At 37.6% G+C, this 21,518-nt stretch overlaps 2 protein-coding genes across 7 annotated transcripts in view; both read right to left on the reverse strand.

Moving 5' to 3' along the window:
- atpaf2 (ATP synthase mitochondrial F1 complex assembly factor 2) overlaps nucleotides 1–21,518 on the reverse strand; it is a 28,432-nt gene that overhangs the window by 3,302 nt on the left and 3,612 nt on the right. For 3 of the 4 annotated variants that reach the window (XM_030122485.1, XM_030122481.1, XM_030122483.1), the window contains exon 8: nucleotides 18,411–19,273. In XM_030122485.1, coding sequence (XP_029978345.1) covers nucleotides 19,136–19,273 — 138 coding nt within the window. In that variant the 3' untranslated portion in view covers nucleotides 18,411–19,135. Of the gene's footprint in view, nucleotides 1–8,442; nucleotides 8,455–18,410; nucleotides 19,274–21,518 lie in introns of those variants that run through there. The other variant, XM_030122482.1, reaches the window with a different exon arrangement.
- tom1l2b (target of myb1 like 2 membrane trafficking protein b) lies at nucleotides 1,773–18,124 on the reverse strand. Of its 3 annotated transcripts, XM_030122478.1 has the most exons (16): nucleotides 17,992–18,124; nucleotides 17,504–17,588; nucleotides 16,728–16,806; nucleotides 16,020–16,169; nucleotides 14,752–14,886; nucleotides 14,501–14,647; nucleotides 13,563–13,679; nucleotides 13,352–13,485; nucleotides 13,180–13,231; nucleotides 10,995–11,003; nucleotides 10,117–10,285; nucleotides 9,110–9,239; nucleotides 8,919–8,979; nucleotides 7,420–7,476; nucleotides 4,538–4,574; nucleotides 1,773–4,437 (listed from the first exon to the last, which is right to left on the reverse strand). In XM_030122478.1, exons 1-16 carry the CDS (start codon nucleotides 18,041–18,043, stop codon nucleotides 4,289–4,291), a joined length of 1,563 nt encoding a protein of 520 aa, XP_029978338.1. In that variant the 5' UTR covers nucleotides 18,044–18,124; the 3' UTR covers nucleotides 1,773–4,288. The 3 variants fall into 3 exon arrangements, with proteins under 3 accessions (XP_029978338.1, XP_029978339.1, XP_029978340.1); XM_030122479.1 differs by lacking the exon at nucleotides 10,995–11,003; XM_030122480.1 differs by lacking the exon at nucleotides 7,420–7,476.

The following is a 21,518-nucleotide window of genomic DNA, read 5'->3' on the forward strand; positions in this document are numbered from 1 at the left end:
TTCAATATTTTGCAACAATATTATATAATATTTAATTTCAATGTTAAACATGTCAGCATTGAGGAAAATTAAGTTTCAAAAAAGCAACTCAAAAACAAACCATTTTGTGTTTGAGATGACAATGCAATTGAAATTAACCCCACAACAACATTTATCACAATATAAAGTTACATTAGGACATTTGTCATTACTTGAGTGTTTAATCAATATACAGTTCATATCATTTCACACTGGTCACACTGGAATCTGCTCACATTGGTAACATTACACCACAGCAGCTGACAACACAAACCACAGTTTTCACCACGAATCACCTCATGATAATATTACCGGTGTACAGAGATGTTTTTTTGTGGTTGCCTGTGCCTGAATGATCACTATTGACTGTTGTGTATTTTTATACGCGTTGTGTTATGACCAAGTTCTGGGTTGCAAAGCAGGGACATTGCACTTTGATTACCTTACATGCAATGCAACTACAATGCACCACAGCTCCGGCCAGGTTTCCACACTCCTGCATCGGTCTACTCTGACGTACTAACATCCAACGACTGCTGATTTTCTTGTCTTGTCTGTATTTTCATCCTCTGCCATGATCTTTGACCCATGAGACATCAGGATCTGTAGTCTGACCACCAGGGTGTGCTAACAATCTGTTTGTGGGAGTGGGGAATCGCAAACAGCCTTGGGTGGGGTATCAGTCTGGGGAAGAAAGCCTGTGAAAACATAGATCCACCATTATTTCTGTTCCTCAGAGGAATTCAGGCGATCCATGTGCGACCCAACAGTTACAAACACTCAAGCCCCTGCAACACATTTTAATATTTGGTTTGAATATTGTACCAAATATAAGTACCTTTTTTTTTTCTTTTTATCTTTAAATCTTTGTCCAGGGAAACATTTAGTGTGAATTTTAATCACTTCACATTCACCACACCACCAGTAACTCATGTTAGGGTTAGGCTTTCATCTGATGTTTAACCACATGGTGATGTTCCCTTTCAGATGAAGTCTAATACATGTGTGTTGGCTTTATACGTCTTCTGTTATAACCTACATAGAGATGTTAAAAGGTTAAAATAACAGTTTAACTGAATCTCCAACAGTCATTATAAATACAAAGCTGCAGTGGTAGGCATTCCAACAGTCAAATCTCACATGAACAAACAGCATGTAGTCTGGATTTGCAGAAACTAAAATGTTTTATGACACTATCTGCATGTGTGTCTTTTCAAGAAATTCAACATAAATCTTCCCACAGATTAAAAACAGTGCTATTTTGATCTAATTAAGGCATCGTAGTTAAAATCTGATTACCTTGGAGGGTGATATCCACCAGCAGCTCTGTTGTGTTAAAGGATTTAGGGCAGATTCTTAAGTGCTTCATTCATTTCAGACTGAGATCCAGCGCACTAGTACACTACAGCCTACTGTCTAACACACCCGTCTGTCTTTTTGACCGGGAAAACGCTCCAGTGACTGAAGCAGAATGCGAGGGGCCATGTTGTGGGATGAGGCGATTCCAGGCGACCAATGGGGGAAGCCCCCTGTGTGGGGCCCATGGGCCTCCAGAGAAAGGCGGGGGAGAAGCAAGCAAAGGTAAATAGATGTGGTGGTGGTGGTGGTGGTGGGGGGTTACTACAGGTCAGCTTCAGCTATTACCATCTGCAGAGGCATCCAGACAGAGGAGGAGGGCTTTGAATACAAAACATTTCTTATTCTCAAATAAATCGATATGGAAGTACACAAAGAAAGACCCAGAATACACATCACACACTGCTGATGTTTTATTAGAGTTCATGCATAAGTCAAACAACACAAAAAGAAATGAAAGATGAGGCAACTCAGGAAAGTAGCAGTCATACAGCACAGCCTCCCTTATCAGCATTTCTTCATATTATCCAGTGAAGTACGAAGAAACGTATTGTTCCTCTGCAAAAACAGGTCTGAGATGACTCTCTGGCAAACATAAAAAACAAAACAAAACAAAAAAAAAACAAGAAAAGTTTTCAGAGATTTCATTACAAATCACTGACAGGTTACACTGAAATAAAGCCAGGTGGTTCCTGGGTAACTATCAAAACAAGTATGGATGACCACAACAGATGTGCAGAGGCTTTACACAACAGTTCAGTTCACACACACACGTTTAACACCAAAACAAGAAGAACAGAAGGAGAAAGGAGTTTTCTCTTTCGATGTGCAATGAAGCCGAGGGTGCTTTGTCAAAACGTCAAAAGCCGGTTTTGTTTTGTTTAGTAGGTCAGTCCAAAAATAAATGAGTGAGTCTAATGAATAAGAACATGTTCCTTCATGAGAATAACAGATCTGATGAGCTTGTCTTACAGTTACGAATTGCCACTATTGGCGATGAACTCCCTTATAAACTATGTCCATATATTTACCATATGGACACATTAAAACAAACAGGAACATCCACATAAGCAATAAGTATAACCATGACAAATAAGCTACATTAGCCAGCAGCGATGTATAAAAAGGAAACTCTGAACTCCATAAACAAAAGCACTACAGCACAATAGGACTATTCTCATTCTTTCCCTATACATTTTCTTTTTAGAACAATAAAATGATTTCAAATACTGAAAAAAATGCTGAATAAATTATTTCTATAGTTTTGCTCAAATATTTCCATACATTTCTCATTAATTACAACGGGTTAAGTGTTCATCCTCTAGCTGATTTACAGTACAAGTTGAAAGGTAACGTGACTGTCAAAGTGCAGGGTTGTTTGAAGCTTGTTGTGATTGTGTAACACGTTGCATTTGTTATTGTCAAGAGTAAATGTCTCATTTGTAGTGCGACGTCTGCAGCGAGCTCATTTCTGAAAACAAATGTCATGTTCAAAAGGTCAAGCCTTTTAAAGATGTCAGCGTAAAGAAAAAAGGGAAAAGGGAGAATTGCGAGGAAATTATGTGCAAACAGGTTTCTGTAGTGCGCTGTTGAATTTTTCATTACATCCTCGGATATAAAGCTGTGAATTCTGGGTCGAAGACGGGACCCGGCCCTATATGTACGGCGCAATTATTCTGTCTATACTGTACATACTGTGAGTTTTTTCACCCTCCCCCCTTCAGCAGCAAGAAGACAGCACATATTTGGTCCTCTAAAATCAATTTCAGAGAAGAAAAACAGCACAAATAAACCACCAGTCGCTTTAACTTTGACCGGGTTTCTGTTAAAAATATCACCACTCTCTATTAAATTCATGACGCAGATGTATCTATCTTCAGCATAAAGATGATTCAATAAACAGCAACAATCAGACGGTATTAAGACCAGCCTCCAAACTTTCAGATAATCAGATCTCGGCAAAAAAATAATCTCAATGATTTACTTATAAGAAGCATCAAACAACTGTTTATGAATAATCGACCGCGCGGTGAGGCAGAATTGAATTTGTCAGTATTGTGCGCAAATACGCCAATCAAAAAGGAAAAAAAAAACACAATACATTCCCTTCTTTAACTATAAATGATCCGATGTACACTATTCCCTTTGCTTGTGATTCCACAGTGAAGTACATCCCTCATATCAAAGCCTGCTCTAATAACCATTTCAAGAAATCTATAATAAATCAGCATCTTTCCATACATATGCAGCTTAAATATACACATAACTCATAAACTCCACATCTGTCATTTACACATTTACAATTCAGCTCTGACTGCAAAGGGACTGATACAAACACCAAAACAATATCTTTGCCTTTTTTTTTTTTTAAATGTTGCAATAATAATAATAATAATAATAATAATAATAATAATAATAATAATAATAACCTAATTTTTCTGTTTGGGTTCCTTTAATAGTAAAAATGGTTGAGGTTTTAACACATGCTTGGAGAAATAAGAAATTAATATCTGTGTTGTATGCCTCTTTTAGAAAACTCTACATGATATTACGAGGATAAGCTGCAACAGGAAGCTCTGCAGTCCACAACAGGCTGAGGGAGAATCTGGACAGATAAAGGTGAAATAAGTAGACTGCCTTGTGGTCTCTGACACTGGACGTCAAGTGGGAGTAATCCAGTGTGGTGGCGTTTCCAAATAAACCTTTTTTTGTGGGTTTTCCCTTCTTCAAATAAACAAAATCAAATATTCCCTTTTTATGAACACAGCATGTGTAAGTCGACAGTGCGATGGTGGAGGATAAGGGATGAAAGATGGATGTATTCTTAGTGGTGGGTTGGTCTGTCCTCGGATGATACGGCTCAGCTGGTCGGGGGTTAGGCGTAACGTAGGATCAGAGGTCAAACGTGAAAGGTCTACATGGCGAACAACGCGTCCTCCGGCCGGTCTGGTTTCTTGCGGCTGGGGGTTCCCTGCTGTGCGCCCGGATCGCCACTAGGGGGCGATGGTAGGCTGGGGGCCATCTCCGCAGCTTTGGCTCGCTCCTCCAGGAATTTATCGAACTCTGGAAGAGACGGAGGAGAGAACACAAGTTGTAAAACGGTGAAGAAAAAGTGAGTTTGAGAATAAAAGTGCAGGGAAATTCAAGATTCAAATGCACTCACCTTCACTGGTCACACCTTCCTCGCCTTCGTCTCCTTTCTGTTGAATATGAAGAACAGTGTTAGCGCTTCAAACCATCACAAACTGGAAGAATTGTATCATCTGTGCTTCAACCCAAAACTTCCAGATTAAATAAAGCAACCCACAGCAGCGCTCTGCACACTCTGAGAAGACCAGTGTGTAGATTTAGCACAAACAGACTATACTGTGATATTCAAATGAAGGGTTTCATTACTGTATAATCATGTATGTACTAGTTTTGGTCTTTTCTTTAAGTCAGAATAAGAGCTTTCTTTCTGCAGAGATGGACTGTGTCTACAGATGATATAACTAAAGAGAGCAGATTCCAAACATCCAACATTGCCAAACCTTCTTGTGATGTTTACAACAGTTGGTCTTGTGGTACAGTAGACTGCTTAGCTGTAACGGTAGCAAATGATGATGTGCTTCATGACTCTGCTGAATTTTTTTTAATTTTTTTTGCTTTAAATGGTATAAAGAATAGAGAGAAGTGCATTTTTGCTCAACTACATGGTGGACTGCTACGATTAATATAAATCTGTTGTACCTCAAGTCATTACTTCTCTCCCTAAATAAATAAAGAAATAATTTTGGTTGTTTTAGACCTCATTAGGTGGGAACGTGACTTTTCTAGTCTATGGACAAGGTGTTACTGAACTGATTCAGGGAACTGAGGCACTTCTCCCATAGACTCAGAGACCCATTAAAACCTAGAGGGTGAAATCTCCCGTCTATAGTCAGTTCATCTGTCACAGGGGTGTCAAACTCATGTTCAATATGATCTGAAGTGGATCAGACCAGTAAAATAATAACACAATAACACATAACAAATATCAACTCCAAACTTTTTACTATGTTTTAGAAAATTGCATCAAGAAAATGTACAAACTATCTTTTAAAAAAATGTGAATAAATAACCTAAAATTTATTAAGAAAAATAAACACAATTTTAACAATATTATGCCTCAGCTTCTCATTTGCACATGTTCATTACAACTTACAGATCACAATAGATCTACAAAGGCACAAAATGTTTAGTAACAGACAGAATATATATATATATATATATATATATATATATATTAAAAAAATGCTCTTACTTCTCTTAAGACAATTCAGGTTGTTCATATTTGTTCACATCATTCACATTTTTTGTGAAAGGATAGTTTGAAAATGTAAACATTTTCATGTAATTTTCCTTGTTTTAGTGTTAAAAAAATGGAGTTGTCATTATTTATAGGTTATTATGATTTTATTTAACTGATCTAACCCATTTAACATTGAATTGTTAATATCTTAAGTAATATTTTTGCATTTCACAAATTCATCCAATAGGCCGGATTAGACTCTTTGGCGGGCTGGTTTTGGCCCATGGGCCGTATGTTTGACACTTGTGATCTATGGCATGTCTCCTTCCACAGACCACTGCCATGTTTATACAGTAGAAACAACCAAACATTGGCTATGGAGAGGGCGTCACTGGCCTCTGTGGCCTCTGTTACCCAAAAAGGTGAGTGAGGAGCAGGTATTCATTTGGTCACAAGACGCTGCAAAATCCTACACACTGGATGTTTGTTGAATGTTCTTTTGCACTGCTTTTTCCCTAGATTTTCCATTTTATTATTACACAAGGAGAATCCACTTGTCCACATGATTACCACTCACCCCAAATTGTGCACCTGATAATGAAAGTCACCTCATTGCTTTTGACACCACTGGCCATCCTAATAGCATTAAAATGCTCCCAGAATAACCACTCAAAACACCCACAATCTCATAAATCAAACTCAGTGTATAAAATGAGCACAAGCTGTTGTTTAATAGACACTACAAATTAGTGTCTATTAAATTTCCTCTCTACAGAAATATCTATCTTTTATTTTTCAGTATTAAATTTACAGTTGACGAATACAAAAGTCAGACATTTTGGTTCATTTTAGATCACCTGGTTTTCATCCTCCTTTATCCATTGTGCTGATTAGTCTCAAAATGAGGAGTAACAAAGGTACTATACAAATGAAGCTCGTATTCTTTGCAGTTGAAGTGATTAAAATTCAGTTACCTTGAGTTAAAACATACAAATGACTGTTCATTTGCACTGTGGTGTTTCCATACTGAACAACCGTTCAGTTATGTCCCCACTAACGCTGCCTTCACATGCTATCCGGAAGATGATCCTTTACTCTTGGGAATTCGAAATTACGTTTGCGTTGTGTTCAAGTGCTTTTGTTGTCGAAGTGAAATAAAAATCGGCTGACACACGATTCATTAAGACCTACTTCTTGGGTAAAACAGTTTTGGATGAGTTAATTCATTTGGTACAGCATGTTTTTGTTTGCAAATTGTATATACTGTAAATGTGCAAAATAATCAGCTAACAGCAGGAGAACATTAATACAAGTACTGTTTATCATTCGCGATGAATCCCTTGTTGCTCTCCACCATGTTGAAAAGTTCAAAGGTTATTTTCATCTTGGCAGTTTGAGGATCAAAATTTTTTCCCCAGTTCTCCAGTGAAAAATACAACGTAAGGGGGTGTTAATGACCAATTTTCAAGTTTGTAACTAGTATTAACCATTACTCCCATAGCACGTGAAGGCAGGATAAGTTTGTCTAAACTGTTTAAACTTGGGAAACATCTCAGCTACAACACCTTATGCTCATTTTACAAATCCATCATTAAAACATTAGTCCACTCCAGAACACACCTACTGTTAGTATATTAGTAAGTGTTTATATATGACCGTCCGAAGGGGGAGGAAATGTGATGTGATTAAGAAATAAAAAAGTGATGCAACAGAATGAAAAAAGAGAAAGATAAGGAGAAAACTGCAGGCAGAAATAAAAATCATGACGGGCTCACCACATCAGTACACAGCCACTCCTCTATGTCATCCATGACAGAGGACTGGCCTCCACCCTGGGGGGCAACATGAAGACCGCCACAGGGGCCAGCGGCAGAAAAGAAAGAGCAGAAAAAAAAAAAAAAAAAAAAACACCCCGCAAAACAAAAAGAAAACATAACAGAAATTATAACTTAAATGAACTTTGGCAGTAACTGAAAGGCATAATGTGAAATGAAAACCAATCCCACACACAGATGACCACACAATAAATGACATATGAGGGAGAATCCACTTTTACAAAAAAAAAAAAACACATTGCGCCATGCAAATGAAGCTGGGGAAAGATGGTGAAGGTGAATACAGCAAGCAAGCAAACTGCCTCATCCAGTGACAAGAGGCTGAATCCAAAAACAAGGTTTCCTCAACATTCATTCTGTAAATGCCACTGCAGCTGCTGCTTCAGAGCTACATGAACGACTGTTTCATCAGGCCGTATTAAACTCTGCCAGGGGCTTTAAGGTGAAAGAGGTAGAAGTAACGAACATGCGAGACTGTTATCTACAATAAAATAACATAAAATTACAAGAGGGTTGGAAATGTATATTGACACAGATGTTTTGTTTTGGCTTGTTTGCAAGTTTTCTCTGCAAAAATGATGAGCTTGTTTTAATTTGTTTCTGAGTCAGCCAAGTTTGCTTAAATACTGTCAGAGCATGCAATCTTATTTTAAAAGGACAGAAGTACTCCACCACATGCACAATAATAACAGCGAAAGATTATGCTGTAAAAGCTTTTTAATTAATGTTGGAAAACATATTATGCTCATTATCACTAGTTGCGTAATGTTTTGTTAAATTCTTTTTGCAATTCACTCAGTTCTTAAGTGGCAGCGAAACTCAATTTAGCATGATGGACACAAAGACAGCAATAATGATCAGTGTAATGTTGCACTTTGGCTGCAAACACACAGTCCTACTATAATGTTGTTTTTAGAAATCTAAGGCAAATAAACCGTAATAATTATTCATATTTTTAAAAGTATTTACACTACAATTTTATGTAAAAAATGTGACTTATTTTAATTACCAAGTAACTTTTCAAAATAGCTCATCTATATACCATGAGGGAATGCTCCATCCAGTTTCAACTGTTTCCACCGACTAATAAATAAATAAATAATCTAGAATAAAAGCTGAAACAAGACTGCATTAGCAAAGAGTTCAAGTGTAGAAAAACTCTTTCAAACAATGTCTACAGAGGCCAATGGAGCAGGCAAAAAGCACATTCACAAGCTTTCATACTGTATCAGTGAACTTATCAATCTGATGGTTCAGTGTAAAAATATGCTTATGCCCTGGGCACTGCAACCTACGGAACTCAACCTACTTTTCAAGCCAGGATTAAATTTGTTTGTCCTACTTGTTAACTAAGTTAGTAGCAGCTAGCAGCCTTGATTAAAGTGGTTAAACACACACTCACACACACTGACTGTTATAAAATCCTGTCACAGACTCACCGCTTCTGCAGTCGGCTGCAAGACGTCAAGAGTTGGAGGACGACTGTCATCAGCTGTGGTGCTGTGACAAGAAGATAAACAGTTACGTTCCTTGGTTTTCTTGAATAAAAATGACAGCTAAGGGAGAGGTGAGGAATGCATGATGCCTTCACATAAATGCCATGTAAAAAAAAAAGAAGTTGGATGCTCACGTCTTGCGTGGTTCAGAAGATAGAGCTCCAGTCCTGGTCTGGGCAAACACGTCAAAGTCATCCTGTGCTGGAGCAGGTTTACAGCTGGACAGTGAGCTCAAGGTACTGCTCACACTGTCTGCACCCATGTCTGCAGGGGGAACAAAAACAGCAGCTGAAAAACAAAAAAATTCCCACTGCACAAAGGCATACTATTCAGATCTAAATATTAATTTTATGGAGGGTTTGCAGCTCTACTCTTACAAACCGCTCCTGTTGCTATTACAGAGGTTAACAGATACAGATTATGCAGGAGGCTAAGATTAGGATAAAAGAAGAATAGAGGTCATAGAAATACAGCAGTCAGGCAGGTGAAGCATTTAATTCACTAACACTTTCACAGACAATCTCTTAATACACATGTCACATGTCCAGAGGCTGATAAACCTGAGCACAAGAACTGCTGAAAATTGCTTGAATTAACACTCACCTGCTGTGCAGAATTTAAGTACACAAAAGCTACTAACAGGAACCAAATCTCCTATATTTCAGTATGAATAACAATTAAAGATGGAGGTCAAGCTTGATGTCGTTTTCTTTCAGAAAGGGCCAAGTGAAAGAGGCACAATGAATCAAGAAAGGTTACATAGTGATTGATGAGACTAAATCAGACAGCATATGTGGGAGTCTTGGACATCTTTTTCTAAAAGTCGACCACATGGCAAATCAACATGACAAGGCAGTTTCCAAACTAAAACAGGGTCTGCAGTATCTCTAAGCGTGTCTGGAGACAAAAATATCAGAGTAGTGAGTGCAAATATAGCAAAACTTATGTATTAAAAAACATAAATATGCATTAATAATGTAATGATAATTATTAGCTGCAATTTCTTAAGAGTGGACACAACACAGATATAATTAAATCCTTTACTCTATATAATTTAATAAAACAATACTCTTTTGGAAGAAGAATGCTTTTTTGCCCCATGTCATTCAAAGTGAAGGTAATGGTTAACATAGACCCATACCAAGACCGGCCAGGCGGGAGGCCAGGGTGGCTGGAGATGAAGGTCTTCCTGCTGGGGCTGTGATGGAGGCTGGCAGGCTGGTTGGTGCTGCATTGGGCATATTACTGACCACAGCTGGAGAGCCTGGACCAAGGTCTATGAGGTTGTCCTCTGTAGCCTCACTAAGGACCTGGAACAGGGAACAGAAGAGATAAACTACATCTCACCTTTGATGTAAGAGTATGCAGGACTCTGGGTTTTGGCTCATGAGCAGCAAAACAAATCCTTTTGTGGGAGGTGCTACGGGGCAAAAAAAACTACATACTGTACTTTGATGGTGTAGTTTAATAATAAACAAAGCATGGTGTGTTGTCAGAAAAAAACAGGTTGGTTAGCTTTAGGAGAGCATGGAAATGTCTAGGTATAGCAGGAAAATATGCAACTTTGGGAAAAAAAAACTGTTTCTTAAGGGGGTGCACAAAATTCTACTCTATACATATTTTGGTTCTGATAGATACTTGCAAAAGGCAAACTTCCAATAAAAGCGGAGGTTATCTGTAAAAACAAAACCTATCCCCTTAAGAAGGTAGAAGAAACAGCAGGGAAGGAGGAGGGCAGACTGAATCTCTGGGGTCTGGAGGGACTGGTCTGTCAAAATCATTTTCCAAATCTAAACCTCGAGACAGTAATTGTCAGGACACAGTCACTTTACCACCACAACCAGTCCACCTCCAGGTTCACTGGATCATCGACTGTTGGGGGCTGCATAGTCAAAACATGCCGTATGGGGTGGAAGACACTGGTGTGGAAGCAGAGCTTATTTTATTTAGCCATGTTTCAACAGTGGTTTTGGGGTGACAGTGGTCGTCTAGAGAGGCTGACAATGCTTTCATACTTGCCTGTCTCAGCTAGCCACAGAAACAGAAAAACAGAAAAGAGCAGAAAGGAATAGACAGTGAATACCATTAACATGCCTGTGCAGAAACACAATGTAATGGCATGGTAACTATGGAACATTTAGCATGCCTAATTAAACAGAAACCCAACAGAGCAGTGAATATATCCCTCAAGTACCTTCTAAAGACAGGCTTTTTCAGATTTCTGATGGAGCTTTTGGTCTGTTTAGATTTCCTTTTATAACCGAGGAATCCTATAAGAACTCAGTTTACATACTAAAATAATACAAAATACGAGGCAGCGATTTCTTTCTACACAGATAAAACATACATGGAACTGAGAACTAATTAGTATTTGTTGATGAAAGCTGGCAAACCAATCTGAAAAGTTTCAAGATAGAAAGAAACAGCTTTGACAAGGAATGCCGAACAGATAGCCAAAAACAGTGTAGTAAAAACAGTTAGAAAAGTATATCTGCAAGTGAAAGCCTTGGATGCAAAGAGCAGGCCTTCTGGCATCTTGGCAAGTGATACTTAAATCCCCCACTGGGAGCCAACACCAAGGCTGTGACTGGACTGTAGACGATTTCATTCTAACTGAACAAAATAAGAGCATATCTAAATACAATCAGCTGAACTCTGATCCTTCCCAAAATGCAATTCCTCTGCTGTGCTTTCAGCACTGCATTGTCCTGGTCAATGTTTCCCCCTACTGGACAGGACTCAAATGAAATCTATTGGTTTAACAACATTTACTTTTCTGCTCTAATTCTATTCTGGCAACCTATGATAACACTGCTACATGATTTTATATAGTTTTTAGATGCCATTTGTTTTCTGCATGTTTAAAAAATATAAGACTTGCTTTCATACAGAACTTTTTATGAATACAATGTACATGACTAATTTCACATCTGATTGTGCTGTGGACAGACTTCGGTGGTGCCCCTGATGTGAATATAGTAGGAATGTCAATCTCCATCCCTGAGGCCAATCGCAATCTCAATCCATTTCCCCGTACACCCCATACACTGAATAAGCATCTAAAGCAACTACCCATGCAATCTGATTCCATTCACTCCTATTGTGATGTGGTACAAGTCCATATGATTTGATTAAACACAGTGTGGTTTGATTCAGTGCCATGCAAGAGAATATGAGGCTGTGCAAGTGAATACAGTTTGATTTGATTCTTAATAAGCAAAAAACAATAGCTACAATAGGTGTGACTGCAAAATTCTTGGCCAATACCAATACCGATGTTACTTTCTGTTGCTTTATTTTATCTTTGTTATTGATCCCTCCTTAAATAAATCTGCACTATACATATCTCAAATCAGTTACTAATTTAGAATCTTTCAGCTCTTTATCACATTATCTTTGAATGAACATTGATTTAAACATACAAATTACAAAAAAAACCCCATTTAATATAACATGACAGATCAATATCTGCCAATGCCATTGGTGAAAAAATGTCAAACAGGCAGATATAGAACAGTTTCAGGCCAATATATCAGTGCATATCTAGTCCTTTTTTAGTTCACATATTTATTTCTCAAGTACACCAGCTCAATATCTCATGTATGCAGTTTATTTAGGAAGAAATGTATCCACTGAATCAGTATATTTTATCATCTCTAGTAAACAGAATATCTGATGATAGCAGGTATTTGCTGGTGGCGTTTTACAGCTTCTTTGTTGTTCTGATGTAATGGATACAACTCTACTGCTTTTACACCACACTTCCTAATTTAAGCATCTTCTTACACAAGAATCAGCAACCTTATTCTTATTCTAACCTGCTACAACTTAATATAATGGAGGTTTTATGATTCATAATTGAGTCTTGTGATTTATCTCAGACTTTTACAAGCCTAGAGAAATCATGTGAATGTACAGATGTTTGTGTTGGGTTTCCTTTTAATTAAGCATGTAAAGCATGAAAGGTACTGACAGGTAACAGCACTTGAGAGACACTGCAAAGACTGACTGGTAGTGTAATGTTCAAGTTCACACAATCAACACTAAAAAGGCGCAAGCATTAAAGAATGGCACAGAACAAAACAACACTATGCAAGATGTTAAAGTAGCACTGAAGATGTATCTTAGATGATTCAAGCAGATAATCCAGTAATTTTAGGTGTGATGCAAATATTGGGTGTTTCACCACAAACCGCTGACTCACCCCATTGTTGACACTCTGAGCTGAAGACCTTCCAGACCTGAATCTCTCATACCTAAGAAAAGACAACAGTTTACCAAATCATATCTGTGCAAACATGCAGCGATGTAAGGCTAACAATGAGCTGGCAACTGCACTGAACATGTGGTACATGTGGTTGTCATTGTGTTCTAACCTCTCATAGCGTAGGAAGATGTTATTGAGGTCATCGTTGACATGCAGCAGCTCCTCGGTCACTGACTCATTAGAAACGCAGGAAATGAGCTCCATTATTCTTTGCTGCATCGCTCTGCAGGTCCTGTTCAACTCCTGATGAAGACATTTTACTTAGCTTCTCTTGCAAATGAAAGCACAAAAAAAGAGACTGGAAATAAGCGTTTTCTTGCCTGTAATAACTCGTAGTCTGAAGCATCCTCTTGTCCTGGCACCATCTCAGTCAACATCTCTGACATCACCTTAGTGTTTCCACGTACAATGTCTAACTCACTGCGCAGCCTGCAAATCTGGACAATATGACATAAAGTAATCCAGCTTATTTACTAGAAAGTCATTGGGCTCTAATCATTTCATTCAATGCTTTATGGACTTGTGTGGCACAAAGTACCTGCAATAGGAAAAAACAAGGTATTGTAGGCCAGTATGGGTAAAGGACACAATGTCCATAGGTAGGCACTCTTACAAGAGTTCTTAAACTTTATTTACATTTTAACCTGTTGACAAGGAAATTGTGCAAAGTGCAAGTATAGTGTGAAAATCCAGTATTGAGTATTAAGTGAAAGGTTTACGGATTTGTAAAACCAGAAATATGACCTTTCACACAAAACAAAGAGAAATTAAAAGAGGGATAAATTAATTTAAAAACAATGTTTAGAGTAATTAAGACCCAATTAAGTCACAATACTATTAATATGTTAATGACATATTAATAACCTATTAGGAACCCCATTTAGTTTAGAAGGATGTGGCCCTTTTGTGGCTCCCAGACACCATTTGGGTAATAAAGGTGATGCTTTTGCAGTCAGGGCCCCCGAATATTATAATAGCTCACCTCTTGTTTTGAATGCTTCTTTACCACTGATTTTTAGAGTTTTGTATTGTTTTTTTTGTTTTTGTTTTTTTTAACAATTTATTGCTGTTTGTCTGTGCAGCACTCCGTAACTTATATGTACATAATGTTTATTATTTACTCACTTCTAAGGCCTGATATGTTCAACAATGAATTATACTTTCACGTTACTTTTTAAGGAAGTAAAGGCAGCCTGAAGGAACTACTTAAAATAAACATTCATTCAGTGTCTCAGGTTTTATGGGAGTCACACTGTACCTGTTCTGGTGTGGGATTAATGGATCCAGAGGCATGAAGGTTGGGGACCTGAGGGGTGTTGTAGGCTGGCGGGACAGCATGCGGTGTGGGCTGGGAGGCTGTAGTGTACTTATGTAGGGTGGAGTCACCCTCTGGAGCAGAAGCCATCTACAATAACAAACATTCAAAAGACCACAAGAAATTAGCTGGAATAATGTAGTGTTTACAGAGAAAAATGTGCTCAAATAGCTGCTGAACATGGTGCCCCATACCCGCTGAGGTGTGTGTATAGGTGATAGAGTCTCCAAGTCTGACATAGGGAACTCTATTCCTTTTCTCTTTAGCTCTTCATAGATCTGGACCACACCTGTGAGGTCTGGACTGCTCCTGAATGCATCGGCCCATGCCTGGTGAAAAGAGAGTAGAAAAAGGGTTAAAAGAACAGAGAGGGAGTGACTGAGCAAAACAATCAGTGACGAGAGGGCTGAGACAGCAAACAAAGCAAGGGACATGAGAGTAGTAAAAGAGGTCTGTTCTCTGATCGCTTCTGTTCACTCGCCCTGAATACATTCAGTCTGCAAACCACAAAGCTGCTGGAATGGATCACTACAGCAGCTCAAACACACAACACACTTAAAAAAAACTTCAGGAGGACATTTTAGTGTCCCTCTCAGTCACCATGAAATGACAGTAATTTTCATCTGTATATACTGTCGCTACTGTCTAATTTTTGTTGGCAGTGTTTGAAGCAACAGCAAGAAATCTGAATAAAACAAATGCTCTAAAGGAAGACAGAACAGTTTGCTTAAAATATACTAGCTGATTTTTTAATAATAAGAATGATAATAAATTGTATGATGATTTTATATGACAGAAATCCAATTCCAAATGTGCAATCTTTAACACAAGACAGTTCAAAGGACTTTTCTTTGGTTAACTGCTTAATTTGCCTGTCAGACCTGCACATGATGACTGCAGTCTGTTGCCTAAACTAGGTATTATGCTGAGAAAAGTGTCAACAATCTTCTTAGTGGTGTTGTGCGAGGAGAGTGTTACTCAATACACATTTTCCCAGATGGTCCCTTCTGTCACAAACCTGTTTGTCTAATCAGCAGACAAACAACAAACAATTAGATTATCCTCCTTCTCCCCCATAGCTAAGCCCCTGCCCTGGATCTATGTTGTAGCTGAAGTCACATGGATTCCCTGGTGGAAATAAGAGTAGCCCACATGAGCCTGGCGAGGTTACTCGAGCTGTGGCAGGTAACTAGAGCTGTTGCTGGCTGAAGCGCTAGAGACGCTGTACTTCACCTGAGGCAATGCCTGGGGATGACAGGTACCTCATGGACTGCTGCACAGCCATACGTGGGGTAATAAACACCAATGGTGCAAACCTCATGTCACTTCTCTCAAGCTATCTCAGCCCCCCCAAAAATAATTTTCTTAAGGAGGCAAAGGCATTCATCTACAGCATTATGAGAGGAAAAAGTTTATATTTAATGTCTGATAACCCAGCAATATAATTTTAGTGCTGTCTTACCTGAATCAGGGCAAGCACTTTATCTTGAACTATAGTGGGTGGGTTGTTTTTAGGTGAGATAATTTTTACAAGCACACCATCTACAAAGTCCCTGCTGGTGACCAGGGCATGAAAACGATGGCCGCAGTTCTTTACACAGGTCTCCAGCACCTGATGAAGGCAGAGGAGAAACAGCTGTAGAGTGGACTAGTACACAATAAAACCAAAACAAAATCAAAAACACATTTAGAGAAATTTAACATTTTATATATATATATATATATATATATATATATATATATATATATATATATATGTATATATCTCAAGTAAAAAGGACATTTTTTTAAACTTTCCCCATCTATTTCTACTTTCGAATTATAGGAGAGAAAAAAAAAAACTTGTTACAGTGTGACCAATTCATGTAATTTAGGCTAGATACTGCAATTGTAATATGTCAAATTTTAGTGTGAATGATAATTTGTGTATTTCAAGTAAACAACACAATGATTCAACTATAATGCGTAAGTAGTGGTATATTTTTCTTTCATCAAAAAAATGACTCCTGTTTAGTCAATGTTACACCTTTGGTAATTCTGGTGATACTTTTTCCATCATACCATAATAATGCGCTACACCGTACTGTACTTCAACATTTCGAGCAATGTGTTTAGTGCAGGAACATGCAAATTCAGTACATCTGTCCACATCACAACCAACACAACTCACCGTTAAAGTTAGCATCACTTCCCTGTAATTCTTGTTTCCATTTAGCCTCTTCTTCACTGCTCTGATGGCATCCTTTGGCCTATACTCACAAAGACACAAATGTAAAACCATGCATTTAACACACAAAGATAGTAGGCTGTAACAGACAATGGTAAGAGCTTTTAGATGGACTCATAATACATTCCAACCAGATCAAACAATGTTAACAACAATGTGTCTGAAACTTGGATAAGACTGACAAGATGATGACTTGCTTGCAAAACTAAAAAGCCATAAACATTGCTTATGTTAGTAATTCTTTTGACAGTCTCGGTGTTGACACTGTGGCTATTATTTTGTAGAGAGGTAATAATTAACTTATAAAAACTCTGTGAATAGCAGGTCAAATTACCCTCACTGCAGAGAGTATAGGAGACCACTTGTGAGTGCATGAGAAAAGAACAAGTCAGACCTCTTTTTATTACAGACTTCTGATACACAGCAGTAGGCTAGACCCGCCTAACCCAGTTTACAACCCACTAATCAAACATAACCTGGACTTCATGCAGCGGCTTAAACATACAGTACAAGGTTAAAAGAGAAGCGTGATAAGAAACGAGGCCTTACATAAACGCAATTCACGAAACCAGTGCTACGCCTCTCTTCTTTGTAGGACACAGATAAAATCAAGGGAAATTAATGATTTATGCTAAAAGGACAGTGACAATTTAACCAGCACATACAAACTTAATCAATTTCAGACATGGCAATTCCTTGATATCCTCCTGTATACTCACCCATCCTCTGTTTCATTAATGATGTCACATATTTCCATGTTAAGGGTCCAGTCTTCACTTTGCAAGGAGCCATCGGTGGCTCTTTCTGGAAGACACACATGCAGCTTGGATAATATCCTCTGAAAACGTCTCAGTAAAGCTCAACATCCTGCTAAGATGGCAATGACTGGAGGCTAACTGTTAGCAAACTGTTAGCTAACTTGGCTAAGCCTAGTCGTCCTTTTAAAATGCAGCAAATGTTTTCGTATATGCTTTTAAAACGGTTCTGTCCTCAAAAAATATCATAAAGGAAGCTAGTTTTGTAGCTGTAATGCTAGCACAATGACAGCAGATATAGCGCAAGTAACGTTACTAGTTAGCCTAGGCGGCTAACGGTGGCTTATCATCTGCAGGAAACAGTAAATGTATACCGCACGAAAACGGTACATTTCCATGACATTAGCAATATTTTGTACAGACTGTCGTTTGTGTAATGTTTAAGTACATACCAATGCAATGCCCAACTGGAGTACTGTAAGGATTTCCCAAAAGGAACTCCATCTTGCTCGACAACAAACAAGTCAGTCCATAGGATGATGATGATACATGAGGAAACCGTCAAGAAATCCCGCCTCTCGTGCAATGCAATTGGTCAACAATGATCGTACTTAAAGGTGATTGGACACTTTCAATAGCCATCATAAGAGTGTGGCGATTGTAAATAAAAGGCATCAAAGGTTGCGTCCGTAGAAGTATGTGCGTATTTTATGACTCTCCGACCTGTCATAGTATGTATGGAACAGCTTCCACAATATATGCAGAGGAGAACTAATACACAGATGCGAACATTTTGACTTGGTGTCTTTCATTTACAGTTAACTTGCTAATATTCAGAACCCAGATGTTATGTTATAGGAAAAAACCCAAGTCAGTATAACGGCATTTTTTATTGTTTGCCTCATTTGACAGGAAAAGTTTGTGTACATAGAAAGAGCCACTGAATGAGAATGCAATCAATTTAGATATTTCTACACTGTAAAACTCCATCACACAAATCAGTCTTTTCCTATCACTTTTTTTTTTTTTTAGCTCATTACCATACTGAAAATGGCAGTCATACAGTGTAAATAACAGAAAAGTAATTTGATAGCAGAATGTCTCACTGAAGTTAACAGACTGTTCTGACATAGTACATACCTTTAGCAAACACTACACAAAGAGCACAGCTAATATTAATGATCTATGCTACTAGACAGCATATGTGCTTTGCATTGAGTGTAGCGAACAAAAATAAACCAGGAATGGAGGTAACATTCCAGCACCAAACAGACAACATTAGTCATCATTCTCCTAAAACCATGCACAGTGTCCAAAATGTCACAGATGACTGAGAACTGACTGGAAGATCAGTGTGGTGCCACATTTGGCAGCTGCCACATATAAACACTGCAAAAAGGGCTGCCAGTGTGTTTTACTACAGTGAGATGACTCTGTAACAGATCACAAACGGAGCAGCTGTCAGCGCTAGAAGAACATGATGGAGTTGTGTTTGTATGAGGAGATAAAGAAGCATGGACTTGGTGAGGACTGTGGAACATTTTTAGTTTCATGTAGAATGTTTAACCCGATTCTGCTTCAGGGTCCTTATTATTTTCAGTCCTGCATTAGTTTGTGTTTGACAGTTGAACTCTCAGATGAGAGCTGAACAAAAAGGGCTCCAGCAGCAGTCCGTGCCCTCAGCTCATACATATCGTAGTCATGGGCCCACTCCACATTTCCCCATTGCCGGATCTAAGAGAAAAAAAAACATGTCATGTTAAAGTAATGAACATACCATCTTATGACCACCTGAAGACAGAGCAGCATGTCAAAATAATATACAATTTTAAAATTTATTGTTTACAACATAATACTAATAATACAATAGTGTGCTGTAAATAAGGAAGAACGGGACTCAGAAACTTCAGAAGCCATCTTCTGCATCTTCAGTATACATGTACTTTCACTATACATGTACTACCAGACTGTTTAAACCTACAACAGCAGAGGGTGATCTGCATGCAGAGTAAAAGACAATATTCCATTTATCTGACTAATGAAAAATAAAATTCTACTGTTATTTACATGAAGCTGTGCATACACCAGTTTAATATAATTTTTCAGTTTTCCACTTGTGGCTGTTGCTCAAGTGAACTCAGCTTGTCTCTTACAAAACTTCTTTCAAAAACCTTCCATCTTTAGCCATCTCTAAGTCAAGGATCCCTCCATAGCAGTTGAGGTTCTTCCAAGTCTGGTCCTTCATAGTACACATCAATTCATCAATGTGCAGTCTAGTGTAGGAGTCTCCAACCAGTTATTTCGCTATGTATGACTGAGTAGCTCAATAAACTCCAAGGAACATGCATATAGTCAGAATATGCAAGTTTTACAAAATCGGGAGTGTGAAGACGAAGTGTCATTGAAAAGCTCTGACCTCTATTCAGTGTTTCAGTAACACGTAACACACATTAACCCATCTTCTTATTGCTCTGTATGACTTATTGCAACACAATTCTGGTATACTGTACCTTTTTGCAATCATTTTAATAATGTGTCAATCATATAACTCTGTTTTACATGTAGTCTATATAATGTATATTATTATGGATGGAGGCCGAAAAGCCAGGTGTAGATTACTGCACAAAGTGAGAATTTGATTTTCCTTGGTCAGGATATGTACAGTCAGTCCAGCTTGGCTTTACAAGGCTGAAAATTAGTACTGAACAAACAAGAACTCAAACTATGAATTATGAAAGAGCTGCAGCATCTGAAACCAACCACAATGAACATTTGACGGATAAACAGTACCACAGTGCTTCAGTTTCAGCTTCACAGTTTGTCATGTCTTTTATGGATTGGGATTGTCTCTGTCAACTCACCATATATTTTTTATTAGTAAGTTGTTGTTTTTGTTTTTTTTTTTTACATTTTTATTAATTACTAGAAATTTCAGGCGACCCCATTTGAATTCCAGGCGACCCCACGTGGGGTCCCAACCCCAACACTGCACTATGTCATAAATAAACTTGGATATATATATATATATATATACACATATATATATATATATACACATATATATATATATATATATATATATACATACACACATACATATATATATATATATATATATATATATATATATATATATATATATATATACATACACACATACATATATATATATATATATATATATATATATATATATATATATATATATATATATATACATACACACATACATATATATATACATACATATATATATATATATATATATATACACATACATACATATATATATATATATATATATATATATATATATACACATACATACACATATATACACGCGCATATATATACACATATATACACACGCATATATATATATATATATATATATATATATATATATATATATATATATATATATATATATATATATATATATATATATATATATATATACTGGCAATTTCAAAATACTCAGACATTGTATTGTGTGTTCACAGGTGTTCACAGGGGATCAGAGAAGCATCCTTGAAAATTCTCCTATGGAGGGACTCATTGGTAGGGTCTTGGAAACTGATGCAGCCCCTCAGCAAAATATGATGACAAACATTAAATACATGAAGCATTGAAGGATTCTTCAATGACTTAAACATCTTTGGTCTCTTGTCCAGCTGAATATAGAACAATCTGAATACACATATACATACTGTATTCATGTCCAACAACCCCCCTTGTTTTGAATAGTAAATATTAGTTTGCATGTAAACAAAGTGTGTCAGGAAGAACTTTAATTTTCATGTTTCATTCTGCTCTGAAAAAACAAAATTATGCCTTTAAAAGATGAGAATTTTCTGAATATGAGTAACTAAAAAAACAATGTGACAAGTTTCCACTTACCTTAAGGAAGTGTTTTTCAACCTTAGGGTCGGGACCCCACGTAGGGTCGCCTGGAATTCAAATGGGGTTGCCTGAAATT

Source organism: Sphaeramia orbicularis, chromosome 19 (genome assembly GCF_902148855.1).
Source record: "Sphaeramia orbicularis chromosome 19, fSphaOr1.1, whole genome shotgun sequence".
Classification (NCBI taxonomy): Eukaryota; Metazoa; Chordata; class Actinopteri; order Kurtiformes; family Apogonidae; genus Sphaeramia; species Sphaeramia orbicularis.